The 24,645-nt window shown below is 37.9% G+C and overlaps 1 protein-coding gene across 7 annotated transcripts in view; it reads left to right on the forward strand.

The window, feature by feature from the left end:
• Positions 1-24,645, forward strand: part of LOC105677049 (autophagy-related protein 16-1) — a 260,615-nt gene that overhangs the window by 54,937 nt on the left and 181,033 nt on the right. The window contains exon 10 of one of the 7 annotated variants that reach the window (XM_067357547.1): positions 12,472-12,498. The exons of the other annotated variants lie outside the window; for them this stretch is intronic. Coding sequence (XP_067213648.1) covers positions 12,472-12,483 — 12 coding nt within the window. The 3' untranslated portion in view covers positions 12,484-12,498. Of the gene's footprint in view, positions 1-12,471; positions 12,499-24,645 lie in introns of those variants that run through there. 7 annotated transcript variants of the gene reach the window in all.

Raw genomic sequence — 24,645 nt, forward strand, 5'->3', positions numbered from 1 at the left:
CCGTCTTTGGAGCTCCCTTAACGGCTGTTGAGACGAAATGAATAATCCTCACGCGATCCAACAGAATGTAAGTCGGCGCGAACGACAAGTGCACTTCCGTCGCAGTGCCCGGCATTCAGTAGACGATTAAGTTTTAGACCGGGCCACGCTCTAATCTGCTTAGGATAACTTTTATTACAACGTCCGACTTTGCATATCCACTGGAAACTCGACTCGATAACTGGGTTATACCATGGCATGCGCGCGATATACAAGTCTTACACGCGAAGGCATAACGGGCCGCGACGGATTCGGGCGACAGGAATAATTATCCACCACTTTGTTAACTGTTAACATGGAAATAATGTGGGAGTAGCAGCGCTGTCTTGATTGCGCGATTAAATATGCAAGCTGGTTCAGAACTGTCGGTGCGTCTCTCAATTGCTAGAGGCTATACAGCAGAAAAATGATGATTGTTGTAATAGGACGTTGCTGATTCTTGAACAATATAAGGCTTCCGGGCCTTAAATTAACCTTTAAAAGCTTTTATAACTTTTTTCTTTTATTATTCTCAGATAAACACTGCTACAATTATTATCTAAATTTATTTATAAAATTACTTGAAATGCATGTAGAAAGAAAGAAAGCAGAAAGTTTTTTGGCAATAAACATATGAATTTAGATATGCATTATCATACTTGTTTATTTTCAAAGTATAAGAATGTATAAATAATGAATCTGATAATTGTAAGACGTAAATTCGCATTTGTGAGTGTATTAATTAAAACGCTTTTACGCATTTGTGAGTGTTAATTTTCTCTTTGCGATGTATCGTGAAGACGCGTACAAAACTACCTCCGATATGTACTACAATAACGATTTCCTCGTAACACGGAATATTATTTTAATTGAAATCGTGCTGCTACGTTGGAATATCTTGCAGCAATTTTCATGTCATCATTTTCCCGTAGTTACCGCCGAATCAGTAGATACTTCCGTATAAATGAGCTTCTCCCTGGAGACTTTAACGGATCCGCGGAGAGCTCCTTTTACTATGCCCGTAACGATAACGATAAGCTGGTGATAATAGTACCAATTCTACGTGACAACCTCGCGGGAGAACATCCTACCGGCGAGATCGCGCAGCGCGAGCTGCCGCGTAATACTCTGAAAACTCGGTGTAATTTCTAGCAGCGTGCTGTTCGCGGTAATTACGTTCGTACGTCCCTACGCGCGAATCTCACGGAGAAAATAAAGTGTTCGAACACTTATCGCTACAGCCGTAGTAAACCAGCTTAATTCTCGCGGCGTGTGAACGGCCGTGTGTTTCTTCGATGCAGATTCAGGAGAAAAGAGGCGGCGTGCCGGTGATAATTTTGAGTAGCGTTTTATCTTTTCACCCTGCAGAACCGCGGTTACGACCGTTGTCTTTTTACCGTAAAAAGTACTATTTGGCGGAGGCATTAACACCGGAATGTCCCCAGTGAGAAAATCCATCTTACTCGCTGACCACTGTTTCGCACTTTCCTGCAATTAGAAGCGGGAAAGCTCCGCGAAAAGGTCCTGGAATGTCTGGAATGTCTGGAATCTTTTTACTTTGGGAAAAAAAGTGTCGACCCAATATGTGATATCGGTACGTTCGAGAATTTGTCGTGACTTGTGCAGTCGTAATAATGAGAATGATGCTAATTAATTGTTTTTGTGTAATGTTTTAATTTTTATGGTTTTAATTTTTCTGAATATATATTATAAAAATATACTAAGATCTTTTTTATTATATTTATTAAGAGTTGAGAGCAGTATCAGACGTTTAAAATTAATACCAACATTTTTTTGACTTAATTTTTTAAAATAAATTAATTTAATTAACTTGATTCATTATGATTAAATTCTACAATCTATTGCTACATTTTGGTTATGGATTTAGGGTATATGTGTATAGTATCGTAAATATATGTGCATATTATTAACTGATTAAACATGATTAATCATTATAACGATGTATAATAGCACAGTATTGATAAATATATGTATATTATGCGTATAACAAGCATAATATGCACATGATAAGTACTGGAGGAGCGGAGAATATGTACGGAGGGTTTTTACATTATTAAAATGTTGTTAATTTATTCATTTAGTCAAGATACTTGGTTTTATTTTAATTCGCTTCCGAGTGTGCTCTTTAGAATGTACGCAAAATTTTTACACTTTCTGGCATGCAGCTTACGAGAGATTCGTCGTTGCCGCGCGTGTAAAAGCGTAATAACAGCTATTAAATAGCACGTTGCCAGGTGATAATTAGAGCTCACACGTCGGTCGATACCTTCGCACGGTCCTTGAAAGAACAGCAATTATACGAACGCGCATCGAATATGGTTAACATTCCGAACGAAAAAAGACGAGGATATTTTTCGTTCAACGAGAGATGCTCTCGGTTCATGTATTGGACAATAAGGTGGGAGTAAAACAAGAGTATAACGCAATAATATCTAACTTTTTAATTAATATTATTTTGATAGATTTCTTGTATATCTTATCATAATCGCCATTTTTTTTAGTAGATAGACTGTGCTGTCTATTGAAAGACTCGCACAACATGTCTAATCTACTCTGTATGCACTATTTTATTGCTCTGTTTTATCACTTTGTAAGCTGACGTTAGTTACTTAATAGACATAGCGCAGGATTTCTCATTTTCCTTGTTTCATACGATACGTACAACACATATACGGTATCATGAAACGTTGATATCCCTCGATCCGTTCCTTTTTTCCGATGCATGCGGACGTTGTAAATGTTGAAATCGATATCGGGCACAAACTGAGCAAACAACATTTCCAATCTGAATACAATAAAATTTAAATTAATTCACGTTTAAACATGATTGCATATAACTACATGAATAAAGCGCAGCAAATATTGTACTTTTGCTTTTATTTATTACACAATGAAGAGATTAAAAAAATATATTTTGAAGCATTTATGATCTATGCTTAAGATTAAAAGATTACATTCATGAATTTTAGTTTATTCTGTGTAAATAAATAACTTTGTTATTCAAAGGTGAAATTATTTATATGATTTTACCCAACATTTGACAGCCTCATTATTATTCATGAGCCAATAAAATTGTTGTATGGATTCGCTTGTATCTCATTAAATGGGCATGCGACATAAGAAACTTTTCGAAATATCTCTGAGCAAAATTCTACATTTAACTCGATTCTCCTAACACAAAAAAGATTCACGCACATGGAAGCGTATACATTGTCATAGAGAGAACAAAAAAATATAGTGAGCGCGTCGCGAGGTGAGGATTTGCATTCGAGCCACGTAAATGCGGAAATCCTTTGTACCATAATCCCGTACGCGTGTTGGACGTAGGACACGAGTGCCATGGTTGTGCATGAGGATAAACGACAGGACGGATCGATTCGTGTCCATCGACAGCTTCCGGTTTGTCGAAACGGTCCGTTCTTCTCGTTCGTGCTGCATCGTGTGGTCACATGGGAATTGTCATTGTGACCCCATCGCTGCCTGTTATAGCTACACTGCATTACGTTGAACGTCCTTTGGGATAAATCGCGTTATGCGACTTTCTATATATCGCTTATTTTATTAATCCGTGTTATCGCGCTGAATAAAATGTAGGTGCTTAACGGTTTTATTTATCTATACTGTTTCATTTATCTGCACTGTTCATTCACGTATATTCTGCAATTTATGCAGCTTATTTATACACGGAAACTTAATCTTCATTTACATATAAATTTGTTTAAATATTTGGAGTTGATTTCCTCCCACGAGAAAACATTTAATTCTTATTTATAAGCAATGCTTTTTACTTCCCAGAAAAATTATAGCCTTGCGATATTTTTGCAGATCTCATTTGCAATGCAATAGTTGTCAGAGATGCTCTAGTCGCGTAGATATTTACTACGGGATAAATAACTTCTTTAGCTCAACATGCGTAAGCGCCTGTATAAGCATATAACGCGATAATTGGCAATTTAATCGGTAAATCTTGTCGCTTTGAGGTACGTAATAAATACCAAGGTAGAATTTAAAGCTCGGACTACATTAGTAGTGTACGCAAAGCGTAGTGGAAAAAAAAGGTAAAGCCATTCAGAAGAAAGTAAATTACTACTGCAAGTCTAAATCGAAGTTTAAATCGATTATCGATATGGATAAAGCGATTTTTACCATAGCACCACGCTTTCATCATTTAAAAATTTGCTGTAATAAAGAATTATGAATAATATCGAAAATTTGTAAAGCATAAAAAAATTAAATCATGGAATTTTTTAAATAGTGTTATATTGGTTTTATTTTCTACATTACATTTTGTTTATTATTCTATTTACTACGCAATGTCAAATTTTCTATCTATTTATAATGGAATCAAATAAAATCAAATTTTTAATATTTTATTAAATAAATACAATTTTATTTTATTATATAAAACTGCTAAAATAATTTGCGAGTAAAATATTTTATGGATAGATAAAGTTAATGTATGCGCAAATTATATATACACATAAAGTACATATGTATATTTGTATGATTATATTCTTTTTTTACGAAACATTGAAGTTTAAGAGCCGACAACATTTATCCCTTCAAGCAATTTGCGCATTCGGGGCTTAGAAGGGCCGGAAGCTCTCGCTTCCTGTTCGTCCTCGTCCACCTTCTGAATTTCCGAGGGTGCGACAGCTGAAATTAATTTCGGCCGATTCAATTAAAGCTTGGACCGCTTTCTGTGAAATTCAAAGCTACCATCAGACGGCTTTATGCTCATAAGTAAAGGACGTGCTTCCATGATCAAGGAAAATCAAACGCTCATGGGGCATTGCATCATTCCTTTCAGTTGCATAATTTATCATTTTATATCTATATAATATGCATACATTCATTTTAATATACAGAATGTATTTAATCAATAGCAATTTCTCTCATTTACGGTAAACCATTTTACTATATTCTTATTAAACAAAGATTGGTTTTATAATCGTCTAAGAATCTATAGATGAAAGCGATTAGAGAAGTTTAGATATATTACTTGCACGATTATTTATTATTCATTTTCCAATTTTAATTTTCTTCAAAAGCATGCAATAACGTAAATCCATGAAGTATTAAATCCAATTTACTTGTATAAATATCATGTTTTCATTTATTTTACACTCAATTATAATAAATGATATCGTATTACATTGTGCATGATAATTAATATTATTTGCGTAAGTTGCGTTTCCTGTATTACTTTATATGGCCTTATTTTGATTATGCAATAGAAACGTGATACAATTTAATCATGAATTAAAATTCAAAGTCAACTTTATGTATATTTTTCTTTTTTTTGATGCGCAAAATTTTTTAATATTTATGCATATTTCGTGAATATCACGCGAGTGGACTCAATTATCTCACTTGTTTTATTTGTGCATAGTATAATAATTTAGTTATATACATGATAAAAATATTAACCTCATCCTTAATATATTGAAATCACACGGAATCATTAAAATATTCATTTATTTGAGGAATAAAAAATAATATTTTGTAAATGAAATTCCGCGTTTATAGAAAAATCGAGATGAATGATTAGTGAATAAGTTTAACGTGCGTATTTTCGAAATAATTATATTATATGATCCACCAAAGCAATGAATGGCATACTCATTATAAACCAATTGACTCAAATTAAATTAATCGACTTTTTAATATGTTAAATCTTGCTAAGCTCACTGTATCGCTTGATGTATAAAATTATTGTCGACGAGACACATTTATAAAATCGGTGAACACGCATATAAATGGTTTCGATTAAAATCTGGTTACTGTATTGAATATACCTTTTATATTGCATTGGTCGCATTCAGCGTAATATATTATCACATAATTTATTTAATAAGCTTTTCAATCATTGGTTTATTATGTATAATATACCTTCGTAATTGTCTATTTGTATTTGCTTTTGGTATTATTGGACTGACCATTAAGAAGTAGAAAGACATCACAGTTCATTGTGTTCGTTCTAGCTTTGATATACTTAATTAAAATATGATTGTAATATTTCATGCAATTATTCGCTTATTTCAAAGCTATTCAACATGGCTTCGGAGATATTCTTCGAAAGCAAAGATAGTGATAATGATTAAAACATGCCTTACACGTTATTTCTATAGAACTGGTGTAAGTGCAATTAGAAATAATCCGGTAATTGGTGTAATACTTTGAGCTCGGCGGGAAGTTGTCTGTAGTTAAATCTCTTCCGTTCTTGTTTCATTACATTCCACCGCTTCGGTAATTAAATACTTTTGTAAAATACTTTTGTCATGGCATCATTATGCATATATGTACACGCGCTAGTGGAAACGCGCCCATTTTATTCCAATTAAACTCGATTCAATTAATTCATATCATTTTTCGTTTAAATCCTGAGCAAACCGCCGGTGCCCCTCGTCAAAGCTGCCGCCGGAGGGGCAACGCGCTTATAAGCAGTGGACATGCAATCCAGACGGAATAACCAGACCTCAACGCGTAATCAAAGAGCTGCGCGAATTTCTTTTTCTCGCTTTTTCCGCGGCGATCTGTCTGCCTCTATGATTGAATATTTTTCCGCGTTCCGTAGCATTTCATGAATCTGCATAAAATGCATATATCAGTATCCGCTAGTGTAATAAGAGATTTTAATCCAATGAAATTCAGTTATGTTAATTCAGATCCCTCTACAATTAATTTAAAGCGTGGCTAATTCGTAATGTCTGTCTTCGTATTGCTGTCGGATGTACCTGCGCGAAACGTACGTGAAATATTATTGCAGTAATTAGACATAATCTTATATATTAGTAATGAGTTCAATTGCACTTCTCTTAAATAATGGATATATCACATATTAAAAAGATGATTTAATGGAATAAATATTGAATCTGATTCATCAATGTCATAATCACATATAGCAGATCTAGCTAAGCAAATATCATTTTTATTATAACATTTCTATTTCATATGATTATGACATTGATAAAACAAGTTCAATATTTATCCTATTTTATAGTTAATTCAATGTATTAGATAAATACAAATAAAAAAAAAAAAAAAAAAATTGTAACGCCATAAAAGAATGTTTAATATAAGTTATAACAAGCAACATGTTTTTTGATATCGATTACATTATTATTTTCCAAAAGAAAAAATTGAAAGGCAATCTCGTTGATTACTATATGAAGTGTACATCTTTGTAAAAAAACAAGCGGGATATTTGACGAGTCCGGTACGCGCGCGGATGTGTTAATAAATATTTGTCCGGAACTGCGATCCTCCAATTCCGTCGCGCGTAACAATTCGTCCCCATCCATTTAGGACGGATGGTTGCGGTAGGCGAATACTCTTCGAAACTCTATATCAGACGATGGATGGATAGTGCCGGTAAACGCCGCGGCGCGTGTGCGTCCGTTTTAAAAACGTACGAATATAAATTTTATGCACGCTAGCTGGCCAAGTCGGTTGCGTTGCAACGCGCATGCTATCCGCGCCCATATTGATTTGCTCTCTCTCCTCCGCGAGTACCGAGAGAGTTTAAAGAGTATCCTAACACGCTCTACGCACGTACACGCGCACACATGTATCCGCTTTAGTCCCGTATGTTTGCTTCCGCTTTTCTCTGGCCTCTCGTGTGCGTGGAAGTGTACGGATGTGCGTTAAGCAATTTACGCCTACTCGAAGCACCTGAGCTAATTCGTTGCCCTCTCTCCGCGTTGTCCTATTTTATTTTGTGCGATATTAGCTAAAGGCGCATTAGTTTCGCCATATACCGTTCTCCATAAGGAAAATGTACTTTTCTCACAAATACTTTTACGCACACACACACACACACGCGCGCGCGCGCGCGTATGTGTGTGTGTGTGTGTGTATGTGCCTTAGACGCAATTCGCCGCACATGAAAAGGTCCAGGAAATCTATTTTCTTTCCATTTCGCACGTGAATTAAATCCAGTCCCTTCTCAAGATACGCAATCATGTTGTTTGTCTTTTGTGATGAATAAGAACAGCTCTCCTGAAAATTAAATGTCTCCGATGCCGTTAGTTACTAGCGCATATTCAATAACAATACGAACCATACGTGTAAGATAATTATGGGATCATTGTTCTCGTAACGGTGAGAGGAGATCTCATCAAAGATACGATGGAAATGTATTCTAAAGCTGTATAGCACGATATATCGAAGGGTGTTTCTCGAGAGTAGATTTTTATACGATGTCAATTGTTTACGAAAATTATACTCCATTAAATAGACAACTGAATGGAATCTCGAAGAATAGAAAGATAGGAGAGGAACACGCCTTACAGGAGTATATCATGTGTTATTAGTTGAATTTAATAGAATATACACGTGGGAAGTGTTGTATTGTCTGGCAACTTCCTAGCGAAATTGTTTTCTTTGCAATTTCCGTAAAGCACTAATCGCTAATTTTCCTCCACACTGTGGCGAATAAGCCTGCAGTGCTTAATTCTCTCGTACTGCCTTATAAGTGAACAAGTAACTGAAACACGCTAAGCGGATCTCTCTCGCGCAATTTCTTTCTCTTTCAACGAGATGATCCACACTTCCGGAAAGCTAGGCATTTAACGAGCGCGCGCGCTCATCAATCTATCAGCGGCTTTTGTATTTGCGTTTTCGCGAACATCTCAAGCTGCCATGTCATGCCCGCTAACGTATAATCGCACCAGTTGTCCATCATTGGGTTTTCCGCGTGGGCTGATCATTGAATGTCGAGTCAACGGCTTTTGTAACTATACTGAGAATACTCGGACGTGCTGTCAAACGATGAAAAAACTCGAAACGATGGCTGAATACGCGTCTATTAATACTTGCTTCCTTTATCGGTGCTCCATATCCTGTATGCTATACATATCATGTTATTAGAACTATCAATACGTGTTTCAGCCATTGCAGAAAATTCAACATTAACTAGCTGTCAAATCTCGGATCCCACTGCAACTTCTGCGCGAATTATTGATTGAATTAATTTGATTAGAAATCTCTTGAAGATTTATGACTAGCGTAACATATTTCACTCTTTGAAAGTTTACAACTATTATTACGAGTATTAATTGATTTTATTTTATTATGTTAGTGGCAACTTGATGACGAGAACGTTGATTTATTAATTGAGATTGAAAATTTATGACTTATTTTCGAAGATAGATTTGCGTACCAGAAATATCGATTAGAGTGAAAGAGCATTGTTTTAAACGCACTTTAAGAACGACAATGAACAATAGAGGCCAACACGAAGCAAGTCCCGAAGTTTCGAAATACTTTCCCTATTGACGGACATTTTATAGGGGAACTTTTCCACGACGAAGTCCTTCGGGTAAAGTTTATCATTTAGGACAAAGATCCACCCCGGATGGCACACCCCGAGATTCTTCTGCGGTGACGAGATTTGAGAGAAGAACCCATTGAGGTCGAGTACGGAAAGAGAGGAAGAGGGCACAGACGATGTAGGGAGAGACAAAGGATGTCATATAGTCCTTAGGGATCTGTAGCAGGGTAAACCTTAACAGATAAAAAACGCTCCTCCCATGCTTTCTGTTTTAACGTTAGACACGCCGTAGTTCCTGCGAGGAATCTTTTCGAATGGATTGCACCGGCAGCAAGCAGGAAGAGGTTGGATCGTTACCGAACGACCGCCATTCTTACCCGACTGTATTTAAGGGAAAATTGTCCGCGCGAACGTTCCTCTCCGCTTCTTCGTAAGTGAGCGAAGAACAGCTCAAGGAAGTCTTCCGACGTAAACATGGTCTCGCGAGGGAGCGTTCTCTCTTTCGGGCGCGAGTGCACGGTAATGTTACAGAGAATGTGTGCGCTCAGCAGTGTCCTTTCCGTGCACACAACACGTACATGACATACATACAAAATGCACTGCTACATTTACAACGTGGACACGAACGATGGACGAATTACACACTGTACGCTACTTCCGGAATTCTCGACCTTTGAACATCTCTTTCTCTCTTTCCCCTGTTCACGTTGTCTCTTCTTCGTACGAGCCCGTTGCGCGAAAATAATCTTCATTCGAGTTCTTCTTCCATTGTAATTCGAGTTTCTTGTGGCTCAGTGATCTTACGTACAACTCTATTTTACTGAGTTTGCTGAAGCCAGCAAGCGATACTTTTGCGACGTAGTTTTGACGAAAAAGAAAAAATTGCGCGCTCAAGGAAGAAGTTAACTTTTAATTGAACTACCGGCAATTGTCGTGATTTGTAGGTATATTTGTATTTCCAGTTGCCATTGATAAATTACTATTGGATTTTCCACCGCTTTGGTGACAATTATTTATTACTAATATTTGACGTGAAATATACACATAATATAATATACATAATATAAAATAATACGATAATTTATGTTGTGATATAATAACCATTATTTCATTTTATAAATCTACGACTAATTAACGAAATAATACATCATGCTGTTAGATTTATTTGATATTGATAATTATATTATGTTTTAGTTAATACAATAACAAATTTGCGTAGAAGATTTTTATAATGATTACATTACGAGATATAAATGGAAAGATTGATAATTATTGCAGAATTCTAAAAAACTTGTTGCAACATTATTCGGCATGTATCGATGCATGACGTATTGGGACATATATTATTATCGATAACGTTGACAATGTCGTCGGTCACAGGTTGTTGCAATGTCACGCGGCATATCGTTTAAACGTGCAAAAGCAATCAGACTCGCACCGTATAAGCGACGATGCGAAGCCCATCACCTTGTTTCTCCCTACGGCAATCGCCGTCTCGTCAATAACATGTTTATTTTATTCTCATATGGAAAGACGGCTCTAACTGTTGGAGACCGACTGACAACGGTACATGTTATTGCTGTCGCGGTGCGCTTTCGTCTTTTACCTATCGACGGCGAGAGCGGTATCGAAGAAGGCCGGGAACGGGATCGCGCGAACAGGAAGGAAGCTAACGTGAAATGTTGCTCTCGCGGGAGAGCTGGCACGCGTTTCAGTTACACGACGCACTAAATTATCCGCAAGGATCATCGAAAAAAATCGCTCCATTCCCCGCTTTTGCCAGGCCGCGTGACTCGCGTATAAAGGGCGGACGCGTTTACGCCGTTCCCTTTCGCCCTGTCTTCGGAAGTAGATAAATGATTCCGCCGTACATGCATTTGTGCGTGTATACGAAGAAGGTGACAAACACCGTGCCGCGCCGCGCCGCGCCGCCTTCCGCCGTTTTATCGTTCCATAAAGCATATATTATATCTGTCCAGCCAGGAACTGGACACGAAATGTATAAGAAACGCGGAGCCGTCCACGCACCACTACAGATGTGTCGCGTATGATATACGACACGTTAAATACGCCTTGAAATTGGATGCACTTCTTGTTAGGAGGGTTTCTTGCTTCCCTTTGCGCGGCTTCGCGTCCACGTGTAACGGATTTAACGAGTAAGCCTTATCGAGCGTCTCTACGCGGCCGATTCTTTCCCTATTCTTCTAGCGCCGCGCGGGGAAATTAATTCGCTCGTGGGCAGAATTCAATTTAATTCAATCTGCGAGAGGAGTGTAATGGAATGAGATGCGCTTGTCAAAGATTCTGACACGGGTGATTCCTCCGCTCTCTACGCCGTGCACGGACAATAAAGGATGATAATGCCGTGTACATGAGCACGAAGTAAAGTTTCATTTTAATTCCCTGAGGGATGCGATCTATTAATCATAATTCTGAGGTACCAGCCAATTTGTTAGCGACTCGATTCTCAAGGGGTGCTGCATTATTGTGTTAAAATCTGTCATTGTTCCTCGTGCGCGTTATTGCTCAGCGCGTTACTCGAATCATTATTGAAATTTATGGTGGCCGCAGCGTATTTTCTGTTTTTTAATTATCGATCTTCTTCCCTTTCTCGTATATGTCTAGCCGTAGTAAGATCTATAGCTCGCTATAATGATGCCTTGGCGGAAATATGTTAATTACAATATTTCCAAATTAAAATTATATTTTGCTCGACACAAACATGCATCTTGCTAAATTATTCTATTATAAAATTTCCAATAAGAGTAAGGAATAATGCTATCGAGTAAAATCAATTTGGAAATTTAAATATAAACGAGTGCGATAACTTGTTGAAAATATTTCTAATGTAAAAGTGAAGATTATACTTAGGATTGTGTACAATTTTTTTCATACAGATGCACGAACGAAACGTGATAATGCTTATTTTACGCACGTTTCACCGTGCGAACGGAATTATCTGGGATTATGTTTCTGAATCGACGAAAATGAGTACGACGTGTAGGCGTGAAAAAAGCCGTGCTGAAAAACAACATTGTATCTAATTCACATGCGAAATCCGCGCGTTATGGTCTATCGTATTCGTTATCCAAACATAGCGATCGCGCGCGCTCCAGCGCGAGAGGAGATTTAAGAACGAACATCTCGTTTTATTTCAGGCACGTAGCTAACCAGTCCTGGTTATTGTGCTGCCACGGAAAGTGCCTTTTTCAAGTGAAACAGACGGATACTTTGGGCCTCTCTCTTTCTCTTTCTCTCTTCTCTTTACGCGCCCGTCTATTTCGGCGAGCGGGTGATGAAAGGGAGCAAAACCTGAAAAAAATAGACGGTGGAAAAAGGTAAACTATTTTTCCCCCGTTCGTGCTTTCTCTCCCTCTCTCTCTTTTTTCTCTCACATCCCCGTACTCATTGTTTTTCCCTCCCATCTCATTTCCTCTGGCGAATGGACGGAAACGCTGACCAATCTGCGTCATAGTTTCGGCAATAGTTGTGTACGCGGCTATCTTGTTATCGGCTTACGTGCTTAATACACGTGTGCGGCACGTATAATTGAACTCGTGGCAAAGACCGGTGAATTGGACAGGATTCGGTTGATGGTTTAACGTATCATCGGCAGAGAGCAGTCGTTGTGTTGTATTCTTGCCACCACATAGCAGCCAATCGCGCTCATCCGACAACGAGTGCGCGTTAAAAGCGGTATGAGAGAAAAAGAGGGAGAGAGGGAGGGATCGAAATATTTCTGTGTACGCTCTGTGTCACGTCTGCAGCTCTTTCTTCGACTGGGTCATTCGATCCGCCTGGTGCACGCTGATGTAAACTCAACTAATTAAAATTATACCGCGAATTACAAATAACACGAACCGCATTCATTGTAGCGCACAAACTTCCGCCGTGCGTGTTACAACGAGCCGACATGTGTTTGCCGATAAAACACGTACCTTCACCGGGAAATTGGTGATTTGTCAGCGTGTTCGGCGTTTTCGAATTAGTGCGGGATACGAGCGAAATTGTATAGGATCACTGTGAGGGAAGGAAATTGTTTGAAATTTTTATTAAATTAAAAATTTTTTCTAAAATAGTGCATTTATTTTAAAATACTTAAAATTTCTAGACATGCAATACTATTTTTTTATTTCTGGAGATGTACAATTTTTCGTTAGTCCTTTGTAACACTCATCCACACGCATTCTTTTCGGCTGAATGATTTTAAACAATCATCCGTATTCGAATGCGATGAAGCGGAAAATCGTTCTGTAATTTTCAGTGGATATTTTTCAATTAGAATATTACATATATACGTATCTCTCTCCGCGCACTTGACTTCTCAATGTTTCCACTCTATCTGCCGTTCTATTTGGACGTCGACGCACAATACCGATATCGTACGTATGTAGGTATGATTGTGCGCGTTATTCGAGATATCGCTTCGTTTCTGGAATGACGGTACTCTTACCAACGTAAATTGGACCGACAGAAGTGAGCATGGACGTGGTACACTGCTCTCTCTAAGCCAGATTAGAGAACTATAAGAAAAGCATTGCTCGGAAGCTTTGTTCGAGCTCACCCTGGTACGTCGTGATGAGCAATGGAGTAGCCAATAGCGAGTCTCTCTCACCATCCCGAGGGAGTCTGAGAGCGGTCGGGCACTTGCATCTCACCCCGTTCATGAATCCTATCCCTCCATCTCTTACCGCTCGCTGGTTCACGTTGTTCCATTCCATTCCAGCCACGAGCGACGTCCACCGATCTTCCGTTATCCTTCTCCTTCAAGGGAGGTCTTCCCTCTCACTTCCCTCTCGCGTCTGACGCATCTCTCTGGTGCAATTTCCATGACGGCCCAAAGTAATCGCTGTTACGAATGCTCGGCTTGCCACGTTGAATTCTTCATGCGCTTATTATGAGAAATCATTAAAGTAAACGTACCGGTCGGATCGTTACGATCGGGCAAACATTACACGATGCCGAATTTAGTGCGAAATGAGGAAATATTTTATCCGTGTATCCCGTGCCGGCATGGCATTTCATAGTTTACGCTTGTTTAACCTCCATTGGCTATTCGTGACCCATGTAACCTCTCTTCCGCGATACAAGTCATTTTCACTGGCGGTATAATTGGGAATTAATTTTTAATCTCAATCGGCTGCACGTGTACGTAATGTCGTTGGATCCAAATTCTCGTCAACGTTTATTAACTACAATAATCCTATGTTTAATTGAAAAAAAAACATAGGAAAAGCGAAAAAAGACGAAAAAATACTCGCGAAATTCTTATATAAATAATCAGTAAATGACGTATATACATATATAGATAATAGAATTTGCAAGTTCATATAACAGAAATTACACATTAATTTTATGTACGCGTATTCTTTACACAAACTATGCATATGTTCTAAAAAGAATACCGACTCATGATGACGAAGAATATGCTTGCTTCTTGTTTTGTTACTTGCATTGTTTTACTCTTCTTTCTTCGCTATTCGCTCTTTCATACACAACAAGCTCTGGATAATATAGTATGTTATATTAAAAAATGTTACGAATTATTCAAAATCATTTTTTAGCATAGAAATTATTATATTTTTGACAAGACGATTGAGTTTTATACATTTCTCATATTTCGATATAAAACTAACGTTTAAATTCAATTACGAAAGTCATGATTTAAAGGAAATCATTCCGTACGCTTTTTGACTGTCTGGCTTTCGCATTACTTTTGTTTTTTTTTCCACGCGTCCGGTCTGAATCGTACCTATCGTTGTCCCACATCGTGTTAACATTGTAATGAAACTATCGGCGTTCGATTAACGACCGCAACGATTCGCAGTGGCTTCTATCGCAATTTCGGCGAGTATATACGTTCGTTGCGTTCGGAACGACGGTTGCGTAAAGGCATTGTTTTTAGGCCGAAAGCAATAAACGATATTTGGGACCAATAGGCGGTGACGGACGGGAGGACTTCGGCCCCCGAGGGTTGAAGGCAAACGAAACCATGGCTATCTATCGATCCGTGAAAATCGATAGTCACGGCCATTTATTCATCCAGTCGCTCGTCGAATATATTGTTTCCGCAATTTTGTTCGACATTCTATGCAGTTTTCCATCGACCTGAAATACGCAGCATTTACATCAATGCCGCTATAAATTTGGCGGATGCGAGTTTTTCGCAAACATGCAAAATCGATGGGACATTAAAATTTGTTATTTGATTAAGGGTGGTAGGTGGGATTTCATTATTAAATCTTTCGTGTGCTGACGAACTTACAACTCTTTCACGTATTGTGAGGTCTAATAATTTTTTGCCGAAAATTAATCCTAAAAAATTGCATTTTTCAAAAATAATTAGAGTTAAATTAATTTTGTATTTTTGCATATCTTGAGTCAAAAGTTCAAATATCTAATTTAATATTGATTCGCAAATATTATCACATTATACACTGAATGCTAATAAGAAACAAAAGTGTTAAAATAAAATAGCAATCGATTTTGTATCGATAAAATTATTAATAGAGTAGAAACGGTAATAAAAAGAATCAAAAGAACGCATGTGTTAGTGCGTGAAAAACAATTTATTGTAAAAAGAATAGAAAATATAAACGATCGTTTGTATTCTTCTGTCATATTTTCTATTTTTTTTACAATAAATTGTTTTTCACGCACTAACACTTGCGTTCTTTTTGTTCTTATTGTTTTTTTTGCTTTTTTAAAAATGTTACACTTTTAGTTAATTTTGTTGGATGGATAATACGTGAGGATGCGATAAAATTTCGTGTAACAAATCAATTTGCGGACTTCTCACAGTTAGGACAAATTATGTAGCACGGTGCATTTAGGATAATGGACCTCGGAGATGGCGTATTCAATAATACAACTTAAGTTCCATTAGATCGAGGAAAGTTCGAGGAATTTATAAAATATCTCAAGCGGGACCAAACTTCCGAATATTGTAAAACTCCCTTCATATTTGATAAGATAGTCTTTATTACCTCGACGGCGCGCAAATACTGCCACTATGAGACCTTCGTCCATCGTGCATCCATTCATAGCGACCACACCTGCATGTATGTAATATCTTTAATGCAACGTGAAGAAAAAGTAAGCAACATTGATGACGTGTATGCCGCTTCTCGATCGATAATAACTTCTCGCGCTTGATATAAATATGTGCCGTCCAAACTTTTATAACTTTTAAACATAGATACTGTACTTTTGACGGCAAACTTACGTCCTGCAAATAATGAAACAGCTTTCCGGAAGCTGTTATACTTTCGTTCTCCGCCATCACAGAAAACATAGCTGTAATGGATGGATACGGAAGTGCTCGTACGTGACGTTTCGTTACATTTTTCTTCGATATCGTTCATACCGCAATGTTATCTGCACATTTTATTGTGATATTGCACACGTAGATTGAATAGGAGCATGTATAATAAAGCATTTGTAATAAATCGTATTGTTAGGTAATTATACTGATTGCCATTATTATATTAATACGAATATTAAGAAAATAATGACATTTTTCTAAAATTGAAAAATATTGGTTTTTATAATTTTATATGATGTACGATGTGTTTAATGGTTTGAACGGAGTAAGAATTATCACTTTTGATTGAGATTCAGGGACTTATGTAGTATGATTCGGACTCAGTAGTATGAGTACTTGGTTAATAAAAACCAGAAGAGAAAAGGGTTGCGTTTTTATTGCTTCAAGGGTTCGTGGGATACATTTTTCTTTCTCGTTTCAATATCGTGCTCGTAAATTGTGCTTATATTCTGAACATTGTACGGAGAATTGATAGATTATTAAATGTCCTATTATCTACACGGCTTGCTATAATGTTTTGCATTTAATGAAAAAAAATGGCAAACGCAAATCAATGACACCTGTTTGTATAAAATACTCCGTTCTCATGAGAAATGAATGAAAATGTGACTTGTAAAAAATAATGAACATAGATATAATTGTTTTAAATAAGTTTTATAGACAAATTAATTTGTCACTATCTCACGTATGACAAAATAGAATTGTATGAAGATCAAAATGTAAGAATAGAATAATCTTGATATTGGTAAGTTATTATTTACATTCACGATTCAGGATTAAACCGTAGGAATTATTCGAAAGATTTGTTGCAACGGCAATTGAATCATCTTCGATTGGAGCATTCTATTCTAACTAACAGTAATTTGCGGACGTGCGATATTGTGTTCAACGAAATGCCAATATTGCTGAATATATGCGTATCTACCATGTGCATTGCGGTTTCCTCGTACTATCCGTACATCTTCATTAAGTTGCATTGTGGCCTGATGTCTACCGCAATTGGGATTCATCGTCCGGCAAAGTTTGATATTATTAATCAATTCAATATCAAACGGTGTGTCGAGAATATATTGCACGGTGCTACGTAAAAACAAATTCGCAGCACGTCGTAGACTTTACTGCGTCTGTTAAAAAAAATAACACAATCTCCATAAAATTTTATAAACTGAATAAAAGAGCACAATAGTCCATTTGCTGAAAGTAAGGTTTGCACCATTTGCCTGTTACTGTTTCGAGGAAACTGTTGATAAATTTTGAAAACACATTTTATCATTGTTTAAAGAATTCATGATTTTAATTTCCGAAGATAAAAATCTTTATATTTTTACTTAATACATTAAGAGATAAATCCGTAAATTGTAAAAACGGATATAAAATTTTAATAATGATTTATGAGCCTCGGCCTGCTACTTATTTGTGGAAGTTGCTTAATATATAATCGCTTCTAATTACTGTTTCAAGTCCATCGAGTAAAATCACATAATCTACATAACTCGTTAACATTGAAAACTTATAAAAATTATACATCGCAATTGCGTGGAAATGTATTTACATTTCATCTATCAAAGCTCTCTGGATCATTCACCATATATTGATTTATGATTTCATCATTTTTCCAAATCCGTCATCGTTCTTCGGAAAAAGATGCGAGTTTTGCGTATGAATTTCCGCTTGTATAGGTAAGGGTGACAGAAACTTGGGTGTCCTAACGACATAGGGTTCGAGACATGCGACGATAGGAAGAAGGATCCGTTAGAGTGAATAACGAAGTGGAAACTCCTCGACATCCGTCATCTGGGGGGAAAATTTGTATTCCATCCGACCGTCTCCCCGGATCACCCCTCTGTAACCTTATCGTCGCTCGGTCCATCAACTTGACTCCCGGTTCGTCGGTGTGAGGATCGCCCATCAATTTCGGAGGCAAACCTTTTCCATTCCTTAAAAAGCTTTTCAAGGATCTGTACAGATAACGCCGGCAACTTTGAACTCGAATAACTTTCCTGCGTTATGGATGGATAGATGGATTACCAATCGTTCATCGTTTGACGTCACTTGTTAACATCTCATTTCGCGCCTTACTACTGATTTTTATCGAAATCAAATCAAAATCAAAATATTGTAAAATATCAGAATTTTGAATATGAGAATTTCGTACTTTTTTGTGATCTATAAGATAAAAGATAGTACAAAAATATTAACTTTTTGTATCTTTAAAAAAGAGTTATTTTTTTAAGGATTATTGTTTTATATGGTACAATATATTTTACTTCATACTTTTTAAGATTTTTAAAGATATTAGAAAATGTAAATAATTATTTTATTTTTTGAACGATTGTTTTAAATGCGTAAAATGTTTGTTTTTAACCGCAACGTCAAAAGTGTTTGGAGCAAACTACCTTATATTTGTGCAATGCTTCATATTTTTTTTGTATTTATTAGAGTTGCCGAATTTTCCTCGTCAAATCTTTTTTATATTTTTTTATTTTTAAACTAACGAGGATATTGTTGGTAAATATATTCATATCAAAATTCGTTATTTTTCTGCCTTAGGCATGAACGTTGCGAGTAAAATTTTGTTTATATCTCGCTTCCTTTTCAATTAAAGGAATTAATTAGGAATTGAAATTTCATAAAACAATTTATTAGTAATATCGAATATAAATGGATGATAGACATAAAAAATGTTATAATAAATCTAATTTTTTAGTCTAGTTTACATAATTTTGGTTAATTAGTTTTTTGTAACGGAAATAGTTACGACTTTTTATTACAATGAAATTTATTCAATCTTTTGATTTTAACTTTGATGAATCGTAATACTATATTATTATTACTTTAAGAGTTTAAAACTGGCTTCATACTTGAATGACAGATCCTTGAAGAGAGGATTATTCTTCCACGTTCTTCATAAGTTCCACAATCACGCGTTGCCTGAAAAACGTGTGAACAAGCGGCGCACGGTGGTGCACGGCGTTAGCAACAAATCTTACGATAACGAGCGAGCATCGATCGCCATCAGTAGCAGTCGCGCGCAATCAATTCTTTCCAGCTGCCCTCTCCAAAAAGACGGCTTTTTAGTGCCCTTAACACGCACTCCAACTCGTTTTACGGTCGTTCGGGCAGTCGCATGAACGTGGGTGAACACCGATGCCACACGATATTTGTCGACCATTTAATATATTAATGGCAAAGAATGTTACAATAAACGAGAGAGCAAATATAAAGAGACAAAACAGCAAAAAAGTAAAATGTAATAGAATCAGTTACGGAGGGATCGGTAGAAAGACTTAGAAAAGACCGGATTGAGAAAATGCGCGTTACATCTTTCTAATAGGTGCAGAGGAGAGCGCCGTTAAAGAGCACAGTGAAACACGATAGACAACGTGATGAAAGCGAGGAAAACGCAAAGTATTGTTAAATTGTCCAGAATGCACGTGTATATATGCGAGGATCCCTTGTGACGCGAAGAGAACGCGTAAGAGTCGAGCGCGAGTACTTTGCGTTACATATACGCTCATCTACATACACTCTGCGGCTAGATCGCGCACTAAACCATCGTGTACCGTATTATCATAAGTTTCAACCAGTGCGCGCTTCTCGCTGTCGTAATTATACTTAATGTTGCGCGACCTGGCAAACACTTTGTCCGCGCGATGTTGCCCGCGCATTCTCGCGCACGCCTTATTTTTCTCTTCGCAATTTATTTATTCTCATTGCCTCTTTTATTTCACCCTCATCATCTCCTTTTGCATCTGGGACTCCTTTATTCGTCCGCGTATTTGATACAGCCGAATGCAGCGGGATACGCGTCGCAGCGGCGGAGCAATCTACATCTGTGGCTCGTGACTTTACTTTCATTAATTTAAAAGGGATACATAATAATATGCGGCACGGCTGCGCCACTGTGATGCACTCTCGCCAATTTCGTAATTTTCATTCTCGCTGTCACTCGTTTCTTTTCTTAATTGTCCGTGCTGCTTTCTCTCGACCACCTGCGTCCATCTATATAACTTCCATGAAAGATTTAATCATGCAATTTCCGCTATTTCGTCATACTGCCTTTTTATACGTTAATTTTTTAAGATACATTTATTGAACAGACCTAATATTATTGCTAAAACAGAGTTTGCAGTTTATATGCGGAAGCATATGTTATATAGAATTGTAATCAATCGCTACATATGTGTGATTAATTATAATTACATATATAGTGATTGATCAATATATACAAGTATTTAGCTATGCGTTATATATGATATCGACGTATTGATTATTTTATAGTGATTGACCACGGACATATATGGGGTATAATTTGTGTATTGCATCATCATGAGATGAAACATTATTACATTACATGTTAATACGAATTTGATTAAATTTTGTTGACCGTGCTTATAGAATTAATTCTGATAGTTCGTTACTCTTTTCTCTCTCTCTCTCTTTCTCTCTCTCTCTCTCTCTCTCTCTCTCTCTCTCTCTTTCTCTTTATTTGAAAATAATTACAATTATTTCCCACGTATAAGAATATATGAAGATTTAAATTAATTGTTCCCAGAAGATCATCGTTGCGAAAGCACCGTAGCTTTACTCTTCTTCCAGTTTTATTCTCTTTTTTTTGTTTTTTTAAGTCTTTTGTTTGTGCTGTCCATCGCGACGCTCAAACATCCATATTTGCCCGTGCGGACGTTTCACAAAATGTTGTGCAGGGTGTGATGCACTCTTGGGAAATCATATAGTGTGGCTCCCGCCAGCTTTGTCGGCAAAGGAATTTATTCGATCCGATATAAAAGTTCTACGATAGCCGTACAAGTAACAAATATTAAGAAAGCTATTGTTACCATTGCTGGAACAATAATATTTCTGTTAGAGATTTAGATTTACATTATTTTTTCCAAGATTGAGTATTTTAGGTTAAACGGATAAATGATTGATCAATTAACATCACACATGCATTATACATTTTTATTAGTATTTTAATTTTAGTTGAACTAACAATATTTGATAAGAAAAGTCAAAATATTGCTTCAAGTTTACTAAAGAATTCGCGATCCTTAGAGCCATCCACGACGTAGTAGCATCGAATAATGATATAAAATAGATCTCAGATGTGATGCAATTTTTAATTTTCACTTCGCTCGCTTTTACGCTTAACAGAATTCCACCGCAAAATAAATTTTCGTTGGTAGATACGGTTAGCCTTGTATACCGCGCGATGTCATATACTATCTGTGTTTCTTTCGGCTTTCTATTTCGTTATTTTGCTGCACAGGCGGTCCATAGTTGGGATATGGTACATAAAAGTGGACATAGTAAATACACACAGTTGCGAGACATTTCGCGAAAGGGATTTCGCTCTCGCGAACAGAGGTCGACTATGGCGCTACATTCCTCGCCGTAAGTAATTCTCGAGAACGGAGGAAGAAGAAGCTTTACGTATACCCGTTGTGTGAAATCGAGTGGACAGCTGTTCGTACTGACCGACAGGCTGGTACTGTTCAGATATCGTTTTCACAGATATACAGTTACTACCGCACAAACGTCTCGGGAGAATTCTCCATTTCCGAGAGTCGCATTCCTACGCCGACTTATCTTGCGGAAAAAAGTCTTATAAAATCACAGTGGCTTTGCTTACATCAGAAATACAATCTTCCATAAACTGGAATTATTTTAACAAGTAAAAGGAACAAAGTAGCTGAAACTTAATAAGCGAAATATGCCATAATATGAAAGCACTTGTGTATAAAGTTATTATTTAGAATTTTAAATAAGACATTTATTATTTTATTTATTATTTATCTGAGAAAAAAAAATTACTAATGTTTCTACACAGATGTATGGATTTGGCTTTCACAGCACGATAGAAATGTTCGTATCGTTACTCGAAGGATCGTAATTTATGAAGCACACTTTTTTGCGTATGTCAAAGCCTGAATTTCTCATTCGCATTTAAAAGAGCGCGCTTGAAACGTTACAATATTTCAATCACGATTTCACCAACTACGTGAATAACGTGCGATAATGGAAATAAAGATGGCAATCTGTCGCCGGCGGCGTAACGACGATAGGATGAGGGGAATTCGAAAGGAACAATTTTCCCCTGCGAGAACCTGCGAAAACGGATAACGCCGTTGACATTCGCGATCGGCCGACGGGCCGTACCCGTGATTACGTAATCTACACGGCTCGCATAATGATATCCTAATGCGTGCTCTTAAACACGCACAAATTACAACGTATCGGGTGGAGAGCGTTTCGCAAATTGCACCGATATACGAGCGGACTACTGTCCGCTGCCGGGATACACGCGGCAATAGTTTATTATCCGCTCGAGAGGAGTTCACGCATTCCTTCTTCCTGTTTCCTCGAATTCCCCAGTGCGCACGAAGTGCCTGTCTTTCGCCGTGCGAAACGCGGCGCGCCTTTGCCCGCCGGGGAAGTCGCACATTACAGCACGGACGAAAGGGTCCATTAGAAACCGATATAAGGAATGCAATTAGGCTACTTTACGGCGTTGCTTACGGTGAATTATTAGGCTCCTCGGAGAATGAGATGTCTCGATATGGACGCGCCCGCGTTGCCGTTCTCTCGTCGTTCATTACAACGTCGCCGCCTATGGTTGGTTCTTACTACTGATTTTTGGCTGGCGGTGTCGCGCCAGAAATTTACCGTTACTACTGGGCGGAGACTATTAATTTCGACTTTTTTCGTTTTGTTATATACTACATCTCTTCCCAATCTCTCTCTCTCTTTCTCTTGTACTGCATGCATCTATTCTTCCATGTTCTCTTGCGACCCATTACCATCGCCTCTTTTTCTCCACTCTTTGTCCCTTTCTTCGCTCTTTATCACCCGTACTTTTTAACTCTCTCGGTCTCTTCCCCGGTCTCTCTATCCGTCTTCTGTCGCGCTAGCTCTCGGTGACCGCGCGTCCCTAGCGCCCGATTCAGATTCATATGCAAATTGCGAAGGGAACACCGCGGAGAGGGACGCTTTGCGGTCGGTGCGTGTGCGGACGTATAGGTATGCTCTCGCGGACACTTGGGGCAACGCAATTGAGTTTTTATTTGGCACATGATGCGGCTCGCGGTGCTGTCAGCGATTTTGATTGGCGCAACACTACGTGACGTCCACGCGCGACGCGACGCAGTGAATCCAGTGCTCAATCAGCCGAGATCTCGTATTCATTCAATTGTAACCGTAATGATCGTCGAGAGTCTCGAAACTTTACTCTGCCGCAGCGCGCTTTTCGAACACGTTAATCGGGCTTATCCGTGTGCACTTTTGCGAGAAGCTCTTATTCCTCTTCTTTTTCGTTTTCTCTCTTTCTCTTTTTTTTTTAAAGACATCGCGCCACCGCAACGGGATTTGCATAATTGCGAGCGATTGTTTGTCCCCGTATCATGGCCGCCACATACACGCTTCGGGACCCTCGGTGCGCTCCTCTGATCCTGATTCATATGCAAATGGCCGGGTACACCGGCGCACCACGGCGCGGAATTGAAGACTGACGCTTACTGGACCGCGCATTCTCTCTCTCTCTCTTCCTCTACCTCTGCCCGTTTATCTCTCTTTCTCTTGCACACACATATTCATTCTTCTCATTCTTGCTTTATCTTCTTTGCAGTCGGTCATCCTCATTCTCGCTCCCTCTTTCACCTTTTCCTATATTTTTCTCTTTCCGTCGCGTCTCTCGTCCTTCGTTTTTCTTCCGAGCATCGAGTGTCCCTCGGGTCAATCTGAAAGTCGTGTTCCTCCGCGAACACAGCGGATCCATGCATTTTGTGGTCGCAATTTCCCGCGCAATTCAGGCGATTCTATATGTACACGTAGCCACCCGTGTTCTCCGTAATGTATTTGCACTTGGGCTTGGAATTAGAGTTTGAAGCTCCGTTAATTAATGGCTATTTTGGAATTAGGAAGTTTCAGCTGCGATATTCTATAATTAATACCTCTTGTATAAATAACTAGATAGTCCGGCGGACGCATTTTTGAAAATATCCTTCGTCTA

This window comes from Linepithema humile, chromosome 6, assembly GCF_040581485.1.
Source record: "Linepithema humile isolate Giens D197 chromosome 6, Lhum_UNIL_v1.0, whole genome shotgun sequence".
NCBI lineage: Eukaryota > Metazoa > Arthropoda > Insecta > Hymenoptera > Formicidae > Linepithema > Linepithema humile.